Source organism: Buteo buteo, chromosome 3, assembly GCF_964188355.1.
Source record: "Buteo buteo chromosome 3, bButBut1.hap1.1, whole genome shotgun sequence".
Classification (NCBI taxonomy): Eukaryota; Metazoa; Chordata; class Aves; order Accipitriformes; family Accipitridae; genus Buteo; species Buteo buteo.
The window spans coordinates 46,514,473-46,534,435 of NC_134173.1; the positions used below are offsets into that span (position 1 = coordinate 46,514,473).

General features: G+C 44.1%; 1 protein-coding gene across 1 annotated transcript in view; it reads left to right on the forward strand.

The window, feature by feature from the left end:
• The first annotated feature begins 2,374 nt into the window (after positions 1–2,374).
• STMN2 (stathmin 2) overlaps positions 2,375–19,963 on the forward strand; it is a 41,626-nt gene continuing 24,037 nt past the window's right edge. Inside the window, exon 1 of the mRNA XM_075024356.1 lies at positions 2,375–2,616. Coding sequence (XP_074880457.1) covers positions 2,598–2,616 — 19 coding nt within the window. The 5' untranslated portion in view covers positions 2,375–2,597. The remainder of the gene's footprint in view (positions 2,617–19,963) is intronic.

A 19,963-nucleotide genomic window follows, 5' to 3' on the forward strand; every position in this document is an offset into this window, starting at 1 on the left:
CAGGGCAGCGCGGTCCCGGTGTCGCCCCCGCCCCCGGGCAGCTGAGCCCCGCAGAGCCAAGCCGGGCCCAGCCCAGCCCAGCCCAGCCCGCTTCCCCGGTGCCGCCCCGCGCCGGCTGGGCGGCGGGGGACGGCCGGGCCGGGCCGGGCCGGGCGGAGCCGCCGCCGCAGCCCCTCACCCGCTCCGCGCTGCGGCTGGCGCCGGGCCCGCGGGGGGGGCGGGCGGCCGCGCCTAACCCCTGCCCGCCCCGCCCCGCCTGCCCCCTCCCCGTTCCGTCCCCGCTCGTCCCTGCCCGTCTCCCTGCCTGCCCCGGCCCCCGCCCCGGCCGGGACGCAGCTGCCCCGGGGCGCGCCGCCGCCTGCAGCACCACGGAGAGCGCCCGGGCGCCCCACCGAGCCGGGCCGGGCCGGGCCGGGCCGGCGCCCCACCGCGGCATGCATCCGCCTCAGCCCGGGGCAGGGCCACCCCTGCCGGGCCACCGGGGGCCGGGGGGCGTCCCTCGGTTGGGGCGAGGCTCCCCAGCCCTGCGAGGCGTCTCCCGCCCTCCGCCCTTCGGTGCGCAGCACTCGGTCGTTTCTCACCATTTCCTCTGAGGAATAAGCTCCTCTCACTACAGACATCCCGGCGCAATTAGATCTCTTGTCTCCTGGTCACCCTGCCCCGCACGCAGCTGAAGGCCCCGAAGCGCTTCACCCCACAAGGCCGCGGGGGCCCCGGGCAGGGCCTTCCAGGAAGGGGGATCACCCCCTGCGCCCCGGCAAACCTGCCTCGTCCCCCTCTGGCCGCCCAGCCGGCCGCCCGGCCAGCCAAGGCCGCCTCAGCAGGGAGCCATCGCAGCATCTGCCGCGCTGCAGCTCACACGCTGGTGAACCACACGCGCCTCTCTGTGTGCCCTGCACAGGCTGGGGATATTTCTCGCCCCGAACTCGCTTCCAGACTTTGCTATTCTCGTTTTAAAGAAAAAAAAAAAAAAAAAAAAACAAACCACAAAACAGTTCCTGCAATTCAGCAATCGTCAAGAGCGACTCAAAAGAGACAGCTGGCCTCAGGCTCATGCTCTGGGCCCGGCTTTACTCAAAGATGCTGTTTACTGACCTCAGGGAGGCTTGAAAAGCATAATCCTGCGTTACCTGTCCTAGGGAAGCACACATGGAGAGAGAGCATCCCCGTTAGCGGTGGCACGCTGCGTGGACTGTGCAGCTAGCTGCAAATGGCACCGCTGAAAGAAGGAGAAGGAAGGGTGCCAATGCCCTGCCTGCTCTGGGAGAACGCAGCTCCACCCTGGAGACCTCTGCCCGCTCTCCTACTTTTCTCACCCACCCACACACACCATGAAACAACTCCACAAGTCGTGTCCTACGAATTCCAAGCTGAAAATTTGCCCTATGCCCCGTCTGTCTGCAAGCAGCGTGGGAGGCTGCTATCACTGCAGGCTTTTGACAATGAGGCTGGTTTTCCCCTGGGAGAGGCAGATGAGCTCCAGCTGGACAGTGTGAGGATGAGAAGGTAAAGAAGGAACGTCCTCCTGTTTCTACCACCATCTTGCATACTGCCTCCTCCAGCCCAGGGACTGCTTCCAGCCCTGGGAGGTGTACGGATAGGTCCCATCACTGCCGTGTTTCTAGCAAGAGTTTCAATTAACCGCCCACATTGTTTGGTGGCTGTCAGGCTTGTCACTGGCTTTCCTCTTGCTGGGGATAGAGAATCCTTAAAATTAGTGTAGAGAACGCTTAGACTGTTTCCATCCCCTTTCATGTGACAATCATGTCGGGTCCCATTCTGCACACTTTATCAAGTGAATCAAGCTCGCAGCTTCCCAGTGGCTCTCGTTACAGTACCTCAGGGAAGTGGTTAATGACAGTTTTTTTCATGTTTATCCTGGTTTTGGCTTTCCAGAGCCCTTTGAGAGTGTGAGCAGGCCCAGCTGCCATTCCCCATGTTTTAGCAGAGCTCGGGTTGTCCAGCGTTGTTAGGTCTGGGGGTACTAAAACAAACAGCGAAATACAGAAACATTCAGCATAAAACAATTGTATATGGTATCTTGTATGCACTTGTAGGAAATGGGATGCAGAGGCAAGAATAATCTGAGCAGCTGTTTTACTGAAACAGTTTAGGAAATCCCGTGCATGGGTCCCTTTTTTTGTTGTATCTTTGGAATAAAATGTGCTAAAACAAATTTGTGCGTGTTTTACAGGTAGCAACAGCAGAACCTTCAACACCAATAGGCTTTTTTCCTGTAAGACATAAAACATTTGACATGGAATGTACTATTAAAGCCAGACTGAGGGGGGAGAGGCATTCAAGGACTGATTTCCATTTCAAACTGCATTTTGGCACTTTGTACTCCAGCACCATTGGTGGATCAATATTTAATGCCCGGAGATTCTGGCTCCGCAGGAGTCATGTCAGGGGACCTCTAGAGCCAATCTGCTTGGGTAGAGGAGTGATAATTATTCATGGGCTCCTGCCTCTTGCTCCTTCTCTTGCACAGCCCCACTCTGCTGACTCAGTGCCTTATTCAGTCTTCTCTCCCTCTCTCCACTGCTGTAGCTGGACCCCTTTGCCTTCACCGCCTGTGAGAGCCTGCACGTCCCACCATGGCTAAAACGGCAATGGGTAAGAAACCACCTCTCTTTTTCTTCAGCCCGTGCAACGGCCACTATTTCCTGGGACCGCTACCTACACCGGGTGCTCTTCTCAGTGTCCCTCAAGTTTAGGAAAAAATCAAGACAACGCTAAACGTATTTTTAATTTCTTTGATGGGAATAAAAGGGAGGGGGTGGGGGATCCCGGGGCTCTTTTAGAGTCCTAACCTGAGCTCAGCTTCATTATTGACTGATGGGTGAGGTCGGCACAGGAGCACAGCCTGATTTTGAAACGGCTTTCATTATTTTAAAGACGAATATATATACTATGGCATATTTTTTTAAAAGAAAAAAAAAAAAAAAGGAGAAAAAGAGCCGGAAAGTTATCCCCGCTATAAATACGCCTCCCACCGCCCCCGTAGCCCCCGTCGGCCGGGGCCAGCGCTCCCCTCTGCTTCTGAAAGGAACCGCGTGGGGAGGAGAAGAAAGGAGGGCAGGAGGAAAAGCACCGACGACCGAAACACAGCACGGCGGGGGGGGGGGCTGCGGGCGGCGGCCCGGCCCGGGGGGGGGTCGGGGGGGCGCGGGGGGCCCGTGCTACCGGCGGCGGGGGCTGCAGCGGGGCGGGCACCTGCGGCGGCGCGCACTGCGGGCCGGCCGCGCCCAGCCCGGCACTAGGGGCTGCGGGGGCGGGGGGGAGCGGGGAGGGGGGGGCGAGAAGAAGGAGCCGCCGCTTGCCTGCTGCCCCGGCGCTGCCCGCACCTGCAGTCTGCGGGGCGGGGGGGGGAGCCGAAGTAGGTCACTGCATTATGGGTGGCTGGTATTTTCTAGCAGTTCCCACCCTGTTTTTCTCTCCCGGGGGGCAGCTCTCAGGGCCGGTGGTAGCTTGCGTTTTTCAGCCGCAAGCGAAGCATCCTCCCCCCCCCCACCCCGGTTCCCGCCCCCGGCCAGGAGCCGCACCCTGCGCCCTGCCGCCGCGGCGCGCCGCCCCCCGGGGAGCGGCCGGGCGGGGCGGGGCGGGGTGCGGCCGCAGGAGGGGCGGGCTCCCCGCCGCAGCCCCGGCCGCGGGGACCCTGCGGGTCTAGGGGAGCCCTTTGCCCTCGTGGGGGGTCCCTCGTGGGCACGGGGGGCTCGTCCCGGCGCCGGCGGCGGGAGCGGAAGGCAGCGGCCCGGCCCCGGCCCCGGCCCCTTTGTTCGAGGGAGGCTGCCCGAGCGGGGGGGGGAGCGGAAGGCGGCGGCGGAGGGTGTGGGAGCGAGAGAAGAACGACCGTGGGGTCCGGCTGCTGAAAGCATCCAGACCCTATTGCTCCTCCATTCGTTTTTCTGGTGGGGTTTCTTTCTTTTTTTTCTTTTTTTTTTTTTGGGGGGGGGGCGGGAATGAGGCAGAGCCTACGTTTGACGCATTCAAATTCGAGTTTTCACAATCATTCACCATTAAATTCGTGTACACACAAATCCCACAGAATAAGGACGGAGAGCTCCAACACAATCATTATCCTTCCCCAAGAAGCAAATCCCACTCAAATTCCCGTTCTGTCCAGACTCTGTTACCACTCTTAATCACATTGCACAAAGTTATACCGAATCCTCCTGGCACTGGCTGCATCCGATGCATTACACATTTATTTATTTGAATGCTGGTGTTCTGCTCCCGAGGAATAACGGGTGTGGATTGAAAGCGTTTTAACCTGGCTGTGGCACCCCTGGGAACAAGGCATGAGACAGCTGTAGATGCAAATAGAGGAGGGAGACAAGGGCTGTGGGAGTCTGGCCAGCCCTGCAGTGCCGAGCACGCCGTCCCCTCCCCACTGCAGTAATCTGGTAATCAGTATTGATAATTTGTAGTCGGTTGGAGACTTATCACTGCAGAAGGCCCTGTTAGGGATTCTGTCACTAGGGAAGAAAGGGCTCTTCAGCCTTAGGTTAACGACCTCACAGCACACAAATACGAAGGTTTCTGCAGCAAGAGAGATGCCTGCAATCGTTAGGTTTGCCCAGAGATGGGTTGACTGTGTCACGCCAGTTTGCCTATTAATACCTGGTTAACAAGCTACATACACAAGCAATAAAAAGCAATGTAACTACCTAGTTCAGGTTTCTAAAAATACTAATTACAGCAGGATTCAATTAAAAAATGAAAGATAGGTTATTAAAAGCATCTTCCCTCTTTAAACTCACAAAGGTTAAGGGTTCTCTTCACCTTTTCTTTAAACCTTATTCTTCCTTATTATAGTTATTTGTTGAGAAAATTTGGATCTAGGCAGCCTATTAGAATAAGCCACTTTATTTCAAGAGCTTCTTCAAAGCAACAAATTTTATTTTCATGGGGAAAAATAGAGGCATTCTCAGTCATACACATTTCCAGTTAGTGCTAAATAAGCTACATTTGTTTTGCACTCAAGCTTTACCCAATGGACCACTGAGAGAACTACAGAGCGCCTGATTTTTTTCCCCTGTTGAGCACCATATTTTGCAAAGTGGCAATAAAGGCTAGATCCTGCTGCCACTGGAGCCAACAGTACACTTCTAATCAGCTTAAGCTGGCCCGCTATTATGTTTCTGGCCCTGGTCCAGCAAGGCACTTAAGCAGGTGTCTGAGTTTGAGCATGTGAATAGTGCTACTGGCTTTGGACAGAACTCTTCACGTGACTCAGGTTAGGCAGACGCTAAATAACTTGATAAGCCTGTGTTTATATTCTGCCACAGAAAGCAAAATTAAGCGTCATTTTCTCCTAGGCTCCATTAAATAAAAGGTTTTCAAGAAAAGCTCCTTTGACTTACGTAGGCATTTCAATAGCTGCAAGAACTTCTGGAGCTCAGCACACCCTGAATGCCCATGAAGTTCTTCCTTCTGTTTAGTTTACATAGTACATGAACAATGGACACCAGGCGTGCACGCACGCACATGCATCTATTTATTTATTTATTTATTTGTCTTTGTATCTTATTTTAAAATTCCATATAACATGACTGTACAGAAATTCTGAGGGCTTTTAAATTGCATCTTCCCCTTGATGCCATCTTCCAAATGAAATCTGGATTGTATGGATGGACTCCTTCATACCTTATCCTCCCCACCATACAGGATGTGTGTTAGATAAATCAGCAGCTTTTGCAGGTGTGGTCACTGCAGACCTGGTAGGCAATGTACTTGGTTGGATAAACTTTCTTAGGGTATGTATGTGGCAGTGTGAGGGTGAAGCAGCCAGTGATGGCACCGGAACAAAAAAAGGTGTCCGAAACTGTTATTTCGTTGTTTCCTTGCAGTGTTTAATTTAAAGAATATTATTATGAAAACACCTTCAGACAATTATCATAGAGAAAGTCTCAGTCCCAGTTATGGTTCTTGTTTATTTTATAGGAAGTTGTTTAACAGAAATACATGGGGTATGTGTTAATAATGTGTTAAAGAAGTCTTTTAATTCAGGCTCCTTTTGAGATAGTCAGGAACTCTGTGAGGTGATAAATGGGTGGGATTATGAGGGTATGGGAATTCAGGCAGCGCCACGCTGCCTCCTTTGCATATCTCAGTAAGACTGATTAAACTGTTGTAAAAGTGCTTCAGAGTTGTTCTTCTACTTTGTCATTCGCACTTTAGTTACAAGCTCAGACCTCGATACTTAGCTTGATGGATGCAGTATCACTGCTAAGTTTGTCTATTAACTGAGTACTACATTATTGTTTTATCTGGTATGTAAACATAACTATGAACTTGTAAATAAGTGTATGGTTGTGAGTTTAACTGGTTCAATTATTTTAATAACTAGGCTTTTTTACTGCAAAGGGGTAAGCATTCTGCCTCTGATCTGCCAGTACACTTCAACAGTTGCTTGATCTTCAACGATTGCACATGAGTAGTCATCTGGACATCAATGGCAGCGACAAGCTTCAAGTTAAACAACATATGGCTAAGCGCCAGGCTGAATTTGGACTGAACATGCTTCTTTCCATATTATGCAGTTTTTAGCAGAAGGTTTTTACCTTCCCCTTTTATAAATAAATGCAGTTCTTCCCTTTTTATAAATAAATGAACACAAGTCAAGACCGAATTATTTTCAACTGTCAGAAAATTATATATCTGAAAAGACAAATAGGAAATTACTTTAAAGATGAGAATGAATGTAGACAAGATTCAGAAAAGAGTTTATTGCCTCATAATGTTAGCAGAAATGTGATTTGACTGGGACACCATTATTCCAAATTTTGTCAAGATCTAGCAGAAGAAACATCTCAATTTGTTTATTTTTCTGAGAATTGTGGTTACTAAGCTAATATAAAGTTACTGGCAAGTACAATTCACTGGAGAAATGAAGGTTAACACCTATTCACATTCTTTTCCTGTTTTTAAAGAGTAGATTACTTTTCCTGCTATTGAGAATTAAGGCAGTAATAATTTTAAAAACAGTCCATATGGCTAAGAATTTATACTGCCTCATAGCAGTTCTTTACTTACCCTGTGAAGTATACAGGCAGGAGGATGGAGTGTCATCTATTCCGTCATCTTATGGAAGAGATCCCATAACATGCTGAGGAAATAAAAATAAAATTCAGCTGCTTGAACACTTCCAAAATGTTCTCTCACCTCCCCCTCTATCACCTCTTTGTCCCAATATAAGTTCTATTTAGACTAAAGGCTTCCCTGTTTAATAACCTATTCCTGTAATTCATTCACATTGATTTTTTTCAATTTATATTTCCTTTGATTGATTAATTAAGCCTGGATAATTTTTTTTCATTTCTTTGGTATTTGTACTACAATAATACATTTCACTAGATCACATTTTGCATGCCTATTTTTTACTATAAATATATGTGTAATCTAACCTCATGGTTAGATTTTTCTCAGGTGACATTGATATTCATCTCTTTAGAAAAGAATTCTCCATTTTCAAATTAATAGCATTAATTTAAAAAGCTCATTACAGAAGAGAGGTGGGACACTCATATCCAGCAATATATTTAGATAGCATTTTAGCATTCAAAGACTATACAACATTAACTAATTAATTCTGCTAAAAGCCTTCTGTGAGAAGTAGGCTTTATTATATAGTCTGAAACACAGAGATCAGAGGGTTCCCATGACAGGTAGGTCTGAGCAATGCTTGACCTGTGCTGCAGCATTTTCATGTAGGTCTAATTTAACTACCTTATTAGTCTGTAGTCAAAAGGAACAAGAGATCTTCAGCACTCCTGAAAAACATCAAGCCTTAGGTGTCTTAAAGTAGGCATCCTAAAATGGTACCACTCCAAACAATTGATATAGTTGGAAAATTAACTCACTAAAAGCTTTGCTAAAGATTATACAGCAAGAAAGCCATCACTTGAACGTACGGGACTGAGGGTGGCTCCTAGCCCTGTGACCAGTGGGCAGCGACACAGCTGGAAGTGAAGTCCTCCCACAAGTCTTCTTGCAGCACATGCTCTCCCCAGGCTGGATATATATTGAGTACATTTGCTTTTCAACTTAAATTATCAGGCTTCAAAGCCCTTTATCCTGGCACTGCCAGTAGTTCTGCCCAATGCTTTAAGGAGGAGCAAATGTCGTATCATGAACCAGCAGTGCTTACTTACCTCTGCAGTAACTACCTTCAAAAATCCAATGTTAGTTCTCCATATAAATCACCTTTATAAATAAAAACACTTGCTCTCATCAGGTGGCTTGTAGAGAACATGTCTTCTTCAGCAGTATCCATAAAATGAATGATAGATGAACCAACTTTGCAAATGAGTCTTGCCTCACTGGAGCCAGTGGAGTTCAGCCACTGGCCTCAGCACAACCAGCTGATCTTTAGCCCGTGGGGACACAGAAATTGATAGCTGATTTGAAGGAATGGCTGCTATTCACAATTCTTTCTAGGCTATGCACAGTTGTCATGCTATGAATTCTGTGGACACAGTCTGAGCTGGTGTTGGTTTTCATTCAGTTTAAAAATACTGTTGATCTCACTTGGAAGTGTGAGTCCCCCATAAACATCAGCCAGCAATTCTACCTGGGACGCATACCTCAGTCCTGCAAGGTGCTGGGCACCCATCACTACAGTGCAGGCAGTATCTATTGCTCTAGTTGCTCAGCACTTTTCAGAAAGAGAAAAAAACTGCTTTGGAGACCTCAGTCAGCGCAGACCTGCCTCCTCAGTCAAAAAAATGGACTGATGCGGAAAAGCTGGCTCCTGGGAACAAAGTGTTCAAGACATCGTGTGTCTGAGCAATACCAGCATACAAAGCTGCTCTGTAATTATTTCATTTTCTCTTCCACTTATGATGTTTTTCTTTCTCCTGTCTGCAAATACATAACTTAACAAATGAAGTGAATTTAAGCTCTTTCTGCCAGGATGTGCAGTTAAACTGATGCACAGCATCCACACAAAAGAGTAGACTTCGCTGAATACATTTAGAAATGTTATTTTTTTGCAGGTACAGCTGTCTAATCCAAAAAGTTCTTAAATAAATTATGATTTATGCACTCATTCTGATACACAAAACCCATCACTGTCGTAGCAGTTATTGCATGGAGAAATTGTGATCCTTCAGGGACGCAATCACAAAACAGGATTGTTGGGGTTTGGTGGGGTTTTTTCACCAGTTTTGCCCCAAGCAGGTGGTTTAGTTTAGAGAGGTGACTGAGGATAGAGTTCGTAAGGCTCTGAGGCACCTGCGGTGGGATACAGGTGTGACTGTACCTCCACAACACCTGGGCAGAGGTCAGTGCCTCTGGCTACGGTCAAAGAGCGCATTGCTGAGGTTTGCCCAGAGTGAAGGTACTCATCACTCAGTGACCCGGAGGGAGATGCAGGGGGGAGCGGTGAGACTTCAGCCGTCCTTGGGCACTTCACCCACAGCCACAGAAAAGCCCTGCTTCGGTCTGCTCCATCGTGGTGGGAGGAAAAAGAGGTGGCGATGGGCACACTCCTGCCCCTCAGCCAAACAGCTGGTGGTTGGCCTCCAGGTGTGGTGGTGGGATGTGGTGGCCCTTGTCCCTGCATGTCCTCCCTCCCCAGAGAACACCAGAGCCACCAAGCTGTGGGAAAAGCATCGTGCTGGAGAGGGGACGAGAGAGTACACGGGAAGGAGGATGACCTCCACCTAGGAACTGGGAAGCCCTGGCTTATAGGACCATCGCCAGATTTTGCATGATAAAGCAAAATAGAAACAGTTGTGGGAGCAGAAAATAAAACTTGAGTTTCTTTGGGTGGCAGTTAGGACCCTTCAGCTTGAATCCCCTCCTTTCTGGAAGAGATTGAACCCAGCTCTGGCATTTCCCAGTCGCAGGTGCTCACTGTAGACTGTTGTTGCAAAGGGCAGGAGTAAGATGGCCAGCAACGTTTGCCCTCAGCTGCATTTTAACAGAGAGCAGTGGCTGCCCCTGCATTTATGAAGGACCCTGTCCTATCTATGTGTGCCACGTGCTCTCAGGAAATAGGCTACACAGATTTCTTCAGAGGATGAGATCTGGGTTGGAAGAAGACCCAATTCCCAATGTTAGGGGATTAAACATTGCAAGTCTGAGGCACTCTTGCTTGTACAAAAAAGTAGCACCCTACAATGTACCACCAATTTGAAGAGCACAAATTGTGGTATTTACGGATTTTCATAACCTCTCTGCAGCCGTGCAGGATTTAGAAGCCTGAATTTTTCTTAAATATCATTTTAGGCACCTAGCTACTTTATTGGATTTGTCCCATAATCATTTTATGACCTGACTTTCTCTTCATTAAGATGGGGATAATCTTACATACTTACCTCAGAGCTGTGATGTGAGATTATGTTCCATATTGCAAGGAAATGTGTAACAATGCTCTGATGTTATAGAAGTTGCAAAAATCCATACTGATCAGATTAGGAAACAGAGCAACGTACCTTCTAAAGCTGTATTAGCATTCTGTGCTATTCAGGTACTTCTTATAATCCTTAGGGAATTTCTTAGGTAAAGAAAAAATAATTATGTGTATATTTTATACTACTGATTGGCGTAGAGGTCTTCAAATTGAGAATTTATATTAAGCTAAGGTATGCTTTACCTGAAGCTAGCTAAGGTACCTTTTAATGCTTAAGTTTTTTTACATTTAAATATATTCATTGGCCACTAAGTGGCTACATAGCTATAACTTTTGATCTTGATACTATTTTTGATCCTTTCTAAAGTTATTGAAAACACAAATTGTCCTTTTGGCCTAAGATTTCTAATACACACATGTTCAAATTCGTCCTCTGGTTTCCACTAGGATGACTCCTGATGTGATTCCATTAGCAGGGCTCCCTGAAGTGTCTAATACTATTACGGTTATTATTTTTTCCTTTCAAAAGACTGTAGAGACCACAGCCAGGCCAAAGATGCACAAAAATGTTTACCTACATTTGTATATAAAAGTGTAGCAAAAATGAAATTTTTTGGTTTACTGTATATTTGCACTCCAAATCCTCCATTACCTGAATGGAGCTGTAAGAAACATTTGCAAGCTCCAAGGAAATCTTAATTTAAAATGAATGCATGAATCAAGCTCCGTAATTTTTCAAAGACATTTTTTGGAAGTGAAATTCACTTCTCTAACCCATTTTATCAGCCATTACTAAATACCACATTTAATTATTTTGATATATTTGTTTCTTACATCACTCATGAAAAGAAAGAGCAACTGATGTCACTCAGGAGTCATGTTTATAGTCACTTGAATATACAGTCTTTGTCTCCAGGTACTGGCATTTATTCAATTTATTATGTAGGTGTAATACAAAAGACTATTTCTAAGCTAATATCTTTTCTGTGTGTTTAGACATTTTTTGATGCTGTCAAGACTGCAGTCAGGGAGCTTTCAATATTATATGTTGTAGATAGGAAAGAAGTCCATACTCACTGCTGTTTAAAAACTGAAATCTTTAATATTTGTCAAGAAAACAATTGTTCTCAAGGCAAACAGCTTCTTGCTGGGGAAACAATGTTCTACCTCTAAACATCATTATTTTCGAAGTAAAATACCAATAATGACTTCTTAAGAAAAGTAGTAGTAAGTTATATATATTTTAATCGGCACCGAGGATTCAAGTTACTCCCTTTTGAAGTGCATTCACATTTTTTGCAGTGAAATGTAAAGAAGGGAAATACCTTACTTAAAGAATCATACTGCGTTAGAGTAACAGTGTAAAAAATTTCACCTGCTAGTGGTGGGAGGCCTGAAAAACAGGATTAAACATGACAGAGGTACTTTTAAGTGCTCTGCAAAATTTTAAGTATTACTTTGCATAGCTTGGCAATGCTATTCAGAGGCCTCAGCTCTGCCAGCATCCTGATTTCTGCACAAAAGGTGAGAAAAGTACTGTCAAGGGTAAAAAATTGCAATAATAAAAATAAATACCGAACCCTGGCAGAAAATTCAAGGCATTCAGAGAAGCAAACAGGAGTGATCTACAATACAAAGGTTACAAAATTACATTTAGTACATTTCTATGTAGTTACACAGATGTAATTTCCTAGATTAAAACAAAAATTAAGAAAAGGTATCCTGGAAACAGAATATTATATCAGATGGACCTCAGTCTGTCCCTGAGCTGCTACTCTAATATTTTTACAGTCTTTTTAGCGCCATTTACATATGAGATAAAGGTCTGAGCTAGCAGTTAGGAAGATTTCTATTTCAGATGACTCTGAACTTTCTTGTGAGCAATCTGCCCTGCTAATCAGGGTTTCCCATCTGCTCCATCCCCACCACCTACTGATTTCCAGTTCCAGTCCATTTCCTCGGTACCCTTTCCCTCATTTTCTTAACCCAATCTCATTGTCCAGTCAGTTACAGTGTCACCCTCATTCTTGGTCCAGTTTCAATCATGCCATCCCTTGACTGACCTTACTTTTGGTTTTTTTTTTTTTCTTCTTCTTTTTTTAATTCATCTGCTCTCAGCAATTTCTTCCACCAGGCAGAGTCAACTCTCACCTCTTCACACAGCCCATTCCTTCTGGTAATCCTCCACACTTCCTGTGAGGCCAGAAGGGCAGGAATTAAGACCACAGGATAGTTGTTTCCTCCTCTTTTTTCCAATTTCCAGCGCTCCTCTGGTCCACAGTGACCAAGAGGAGCAGTGTTTGAAGCATCACTCTCAGCCCACGTGGAATCAGTCATGTCCAACACAAAGTGTCATCAGAGAAATTGGCTATAAAGCTTGGACATGTCTCTCCCAGCCATGGCTGAAGCCTGAAATCAGATATTTCAATGACTTATTCCACAGCCAGGCCTGGACAGATTTTTCAGATGAGGAATGATTTTCTGGCACAGAGTGCTAGAGCCTTTCAAACAAATGCAGTAAGTGCTTGTTTAGTTTACCATGTGCATGTATTTTTCCCTAGTCATCTTCCCAGAAATAGTGAAATTATTTTTGCTAAAAGCTTGTCCAAAATTCAGCAAGAGGCAGCCCTCCAGCCAAGAAAACTGTAGGCCAAATCATTGTAATTTAACAAAGCGATGGTCAGTGGAAGGAGGACTCCCATGTTTTCTAATGCAGTGGAAGAAAAAATGTGGCACTTGATGGGAAATAGCAATGGCTCACTGTGGTGTATGGGTCATACATTTAAGTGCCTAAGATGTGCAAGTGCCAGAAATACCAGTCTTGCTAGAATTTGATCCTAAACCAGTGGAAATCTATGGTAGTAGACTCATGTCAATTTACATCTGGTGAACCCATTTTTTCCCTCTTTAAATCTCCTGAAGCATCAGCTTAGGAAGGAAACCTCTCCTTTCTTATTTTGAAAAGTCATATAAAAGCCAGCTGCACTAATAAAGAAGAATTTGATTATACAGGAAAAGAGACTTTTTTATATGGGAAAAAGAATTTGATTATACAACAAAAGAGAAAAAACAGGCTGATGTAAGTTGACGTTTGGATATCTCCAGCTCCTGCTACTTTTAGAACATACTGAAAAATATGACGGCCAATCCAGTCCTGGAAGTTTGATAAGTTTGTTATAAAGGACGGGCTGAACAACACAGAAGAAGCTCTGATTTACCTTTAATGTCAGACTGTTGATGCTGGGATATGCTGGTGCATAGTCCCCTGAAAATATAGGTATTGCAAGTGATGACCCTTTTTTATTCTAAACGAGCCAAGCACCCTCACACCAGAGCCCCATAGAAATCAATGGAGCATCTCTGCAGGGATCAACTCCTCATGTGGTTAATTTAGTAGCAGTGCAGTGTCTCTGAATTCATCAAGAACGAATGTGTAAGTGGAGGCCAGTACTGCAGAAAAATAGAGATAGATAGATAGATCGCTACAGAGAAATAAATAGACTGACAGAGCAAATGAATTCTAGAAATCTTCAGTAATATTTCAGAACAGGAAAAAAATCACTAACTTGAAAAACAGTATAAAAGAGGGAAGGAGAAGACAAAAGATGAAAAACAGAGGTGGATCATGAAAGACTAAATCAGGAGCAGTCACATTACTGAAAGTCCATACAAATTGTTATAGTGTAGACATTTATGCATCAATTTTACATCTTCAAAAATCAATGTATTTCTATTATGCAAATCTGAGCAAAGTGACTTAAAACACTTCCTTTGACCGGTGGTTCTTGTTCTAGTTTTATTGTAGCATCAATTGCAACAAAAATATCCCATGAGCAAATGTTCTCTGTCAGCCAATTTAATCAATTCTGAATAATATACCAATTTCTTTGCACCATCAGCATGGTTTCAAAGAAGAGGCTGTCATTCTTTATTTTTCTTTTCTTCTCATTCATTTTACACATCTTCTGATTAAATTACTCAATAATATTTATAATCTATGCTTAACTATGATAAATTTTAGCAATATGCTGTTGAGTGGTATCATTATTTTCTTAATGGAGGCAATCAAATGTTTGAATATATGCATAAAGACATGGTAGGATACAATAGTAGAAGTATAAATCAGGTAATTAGTAATAATAGCTGTATAGATAGTTTAGTTAAAGATCATAGAGAAAAATCTGAAAGCCACAGAATAACAGATACGTAACGAATACCTCAAAAGTTTCATCTTAGAAAGCCCCCCCCAGAAAGCATCTATTGGATAAAACTTAAATGCACCAAAGTCAAAGAGAGCTTTTTGATTGACTTAAAATGAGGCTGGGATTTCATCCATGAATGATCTCATTGCTAGTAAAACAGTATTAATCAGCTCAAGATCAGGGCTGACATAAACTTCAAACTATTGTAATTAATTTTACTGGGAGTTAGGAGAAGTTCATGATGGTAGAGTGATGCAGGACACAGGCCATATCTTCTAGATGGGCTTCTAGAGGACCACTGATAAATGGATGCTCAGTGGATGCTCAAGCTGAAGCTTTATTTTAGCATACCTACTTTGCATGTATTTTTTCTCAGGCTAAGAAAGGACGTGCAAATTGGAAAATGCTTGTCACCTAGCAGGAGTCAAGGTTATTGACTTCACACAGGTCACTTCATTGATTGTTGTCACTGCTCAAATCAGTTTTACTAAAAAAAGCAAAGAACGACCAATTAAATAAATCTCTCAGAGTTATTTTATGGTCTGGATTAGGTCTTAAGTTTGATCTATATCAGTTTTTTCAATTGTGCCAATTTCTGGTTAAAACAAGCACATTTATATCCATGTGCTCTATTTCCAATATGATTTTATGGTTTTGCTCAATAACAAAACTTGCAGAGACACCAAATTTGTTGTGCTACATAAGTTAATACTCACTGATGACCAGACTGCTATTTTATTTGCAACAATTCCAAGAATAAAATGATCCACTGGCTACACAAAATCGTCCCAGTGAGGCAAAGCCAAAATTTAAAAGAATAGTGACAATAACTCTCTTTATTTGCTTTTATGTATCTTTTTTTATTGCCTGTGTCTACTCTGTATGGCTTATTGCTTGCTTTGCAAGCAAGCTTAAATGCTGAGAGAGTTTTTACCAAATCTGAAAGGGTACTTGGAAGACTGCATTTCAGAAAAGCGGTGGGATGGCTGGGGAAGTGGCCTATGGTGATGGCCACATCTGAAGTCCGGCCGCTGAACAGCTGGGGTCTCTTCCTGGTGCTAGCCCAATGAGATGCTCTTGCAACATGGCAAAAGGAAACCGGGAGGTTCTTTGGCAAGAAGGGAGGTTGGATGGAGGGCAGCAAGTGAGTGGGTGATTGGGGGAAGAGCTGGGAAAGGAGCCCAAGGGATTTGGTTCTGTAGTGTGCTGGGGATGAGCTTACCAAGAGTCTGCAGCCAATGCACAAATCCTGAATGACGGCAACAGTCAGAAGGCCAGTGAGATGAGATGTGTTTTTGTTGGGATAGCAAGCACTAAAAGATGTGAATAACAAAGAGGAGTGGAGCTGGGGCTGTAAGTTGCTAACAAGCCCTCCCGCCCACAATGGCACACAAAAAATTAAGCTCGCTCTGGGAATTGAACTATGGAGAAACTGGTTGGAAGGACATCTAGAGGTTATCTAGCCTGCCCTCCTGCTTGAAGAAGTACCATTGCCACTTTGTCTAGCCAGCTCCTGAATGGATGATCTTACAACTTCCCAAGCCATGATTTGTGGCTGTTGTTCTTTCTTCTGTTATCTGAAAAGAGTTTGGGTCTGTCTTTCATTGATCTTTCCTTCAAATAGTTGTAAGCAGCTTGTCCCTTAGCCACCTCTTTACCCAACTAAATAAACCTGACCCCCTCCATCACCCTTCACAGGCCACATGGTTAAGGTCCCTCACCTTCCTGGTAGCCCTCCACTGGACCTTCACCTCTTCCTCCATGTCCCTCTTAAATTGGGGGGCCCAAAACTGGATGTGGTACCTCAGGTGCACTCCACAGCATCACATACCTTCAACCACTGGTGAACCCAACCTCCCCTCCTGTTGTTTCACACACACCTCTGCTTCTGGCCTGCTGCTTCTCTCCATTTTCCCAGTATGACCCCTTTAAAAGAAAAGTGGAAGAAATTGCAAAAAAACTCCTCCTTGTGAGACTTTCAGAGCCAACCTACATAAGCTGAATTTATTTCTGTAATTTTTTTTTTTTAAAAGTCACTGCCCTAGTATCCATTCCTGTTTTGATGCTTAGACTTCATTTTCAGCACTGACCGTTATGGGTTTATGTAGCCACACACTGAAACATCCAAAATCTCACTTAGGCATTTTTACTCTCTTCAGGACTAGAAGAAAATTATCTTGTGTCTTTAAATGCTGTGAGAATAGATTTTCACAGTGAAAACACTGAACACTGAAATGTCTACAAGTAGCCCCAATTTCTAGATTTGGGGACCTGCCAAAAGATACTTTTCCTAGTCATTCTGCTGCCCACTTGTTAGGAGATAACACCAAGTGAAAAGTTGAGTTTTACAGAATCTGCTTTGTATCAACATGTTTGATCAGGGAGTTGCTGTCATTTTTGTTTACTCTGTGCAGTGCTTTCAAAGTCCTTCAAAACCTAAAGACATTATTTTTTAACCAAAGGATTTCTCCAAGCATAAACACACCATCGATAGGCTTCCTATGCAGGGAGACTCTTAAATTAGGGACTAAATTTCTCTAAACCCAGAAATTCAGTCCTTTGGAATATCTTGTAATTAAATAAATACAGCCCCTTGTTCCCAAATATACCCAATTGAGTAGACTTTTAAATTTGTATAAAAGCATTTAAGTTTCTATAGTCTTTGTTATGAAAAAAGGGATTTAAGCCATAGGATATAAAGTACCAGAGTATAAGGCGGAGTATCAGGTAATCTGCAACACAGTTTCCATTATCACACCTCCTTGGGTTTTAAAGCAAAATCCTCCACAAACACAAGTTATGTCAACAGGCAAACTGTAATACCAAACAGTTTTATACAGAAACTTAAAAGTCATTTACTAGTAGCTTATTTTGTTCTGGCATTCAAATTTAAAATACTACTATTAATTAACACAATTATATTATGTATGCCATTGTCTGTATTGCAAGAATAGGAACCCTTCATTTTTAAGTAATCTACTTACATACATTATTTCCAATTGTGTGCAGAAAGCAAACTAATGCCTTTTTCAAACTGATGAGACATCCTTATTTTAAAATGTCTCACAAAATTAAAATTCCATTCAAAACCCAGAAGAAAATTGGATTTTTCAAACTGTCTCCTTTCATTGTCTTTTGCATGTTGACATTTAGTCGGTAGTCATGGCAGCCAGTAAAAGTGATTGTGTAGCATAAAGATGCAGTTACACATATTTTGTTTTGGGTTAAGTACATTAAATACATGCAGATTGCTCAAAATCAACCAATAAACTTGCATTAAAAAAGCTCAAGGTATTTTTATGTATACACATATATGTAAACTAAATAATGAATTCTTCTATGTGTTTGCTATTCAGACACTGTAAAATGGGGTTTCTAGTCTATATTAAAAGATTAGTTTGAGGGGTACCTTCCACAGCCCTCACAGCAGCATATTGTCTCTAAAATGGATTCTCCTGATAATTATGGTATGAAAATAATTGCAATAGGTTCTGCACTCAGTGAAATGACTCAGCAAGCAAGGAATACATTGAATTACTGGAATGGAAAGATCAAGAGTCCAGGCCTACTGCAAATTATAATTGTGTTTATCACATATAATATAAACACAAATTTCTAGTTAGCTGATCGCCCTCAGTATTTTCTTTGCCTAAAGCAAAAAAAAAAAAGGCACCTTGCAATTGAATTTGCTTATTGTTTTCTGAGCCTTAAGTTATGACTAACTAATATTCTGGCCTTCATCAGTTCAAAGCACAATTTTTAAAATATTGGAAAACATCAAAGATATCTGCACTTTGGAGTGGCACAGGATATGTATTAGTGAGGGTTGTGGTTACAAGCCCTATATGAGTTATAAAAAAAAGTCACATTTTATATCCGACTTGCAGTTCTATTAAAACCACATGTGTATCTGATCCCAGAAAAATGGCAAGGACCAGCCTGTCTGTTAATGGAAACTGGCACTGTAGCAATGCATCTCTGTTCCCTTGATTGAGGTACTCTGTAACAGCTGAGATTCCCTGAATGATGAAAACACAGAAAGTTGGGTTCTTTACCCATTCTTTCTTAATTGTCTGCTTTGCTGAAGCATTTTGGGCCATTCCTTTGCTTGATGCTGTGTCAATGGCTTGCTTTCAGAATATATGGGTAATTCTGCTAAAAATTTGCTCTCTTGAGAAGCTCGGTATAGGTCTTAGAAAAATTTGACTGTAATCTCAGTCCAAAGATGGGGGGGAGGGGGGATTTTGTAATGTAATTGAAGTAATATCAGTACAAATCCAGAAAGGATCTACTGTGTCCAGATGAAAAGAAACAGCAGCAGAACTCTTACTTCAATTGCGAAGACTGACAGTATGCCAGGATTACATCATTACTCTCTAGGCATGATAATACACAGCCGCCATGGAATAAAATTACATCCAAAGTCAGTGGGTGATGCATGGCCGGGTGATGCAAGACCAGGAAGAGTTTGAGCCTACATAAAGGGATCAGGGTGATGCAAAATTAAGTCAGTGGAAGCCTCTGAAGAGATCATTGGTAAAAATTGAATAAATGCCACCATTCCAAGCACACATGGCTGAGGATGAGATTCAGAAAAATAAAAGAAATACTGGCAGCCAGCTCTGTCACACCCTGCTCTAGTAACCCAGTCTTACTGTGCTAAAACAGAACGCATAGCACGATTCATACCTTGGGAAGAGGCTGTTTGATCACAGTAGACTGCATAACTAAACTGTTGCCATTCTATTTCATCATACTTGATTTGCATCCTCACTCTAGGGGCTGTTTCACCAGCCAGCACCCGTATTGCCTGCAGCACTCCCAAAGAGACAGCCTGTGCCAGCGGAGGCGTCACTCATCCAGAAACCAGGAGACCCGTGTTCTCCATGAAGCTTTTCTGCAGAGCGGGACTGTTTCCACCTCTGGGTCCTTTCTCCCCCAGCATCCCTTGCCTGTCTTTCTCACTTACACCATAAGCTCTTTGGCATAGGGTGTTTGCACCCGACATGTTTGTACAGAAAGTAGTGCAGATCTCGGCTGGGCCTCCGCCTGCTCCCACGATACGATAACGAGATGACCTTAAGAGCATACTGGGAGGCAGCAGCCATCTCTGATAGCCTACTCCCTGACTGCTGGGTCCTCCAGGGCAAACTAGTGTGCTCAACAACAAGGACTCAGAATTGCCCTTTCCACCCAGCGCGTGGATGGGCAGCAAGCTGTAGGCACGCTGCTGCTGTGGCGACTGACACCTGCATGCCGGGGCTGTCAGGGGAAGGCGGGCTGCCTGCAGGCTCTGCAGCTTCCACGCTGTGACTCAGTCCACCCCACGCCACGCTTACAAAGACACTGAAGCCGTACCACCTCCCTCGCGAGTCCTTCCCTGGTGCTTCAGCCGCCAGCA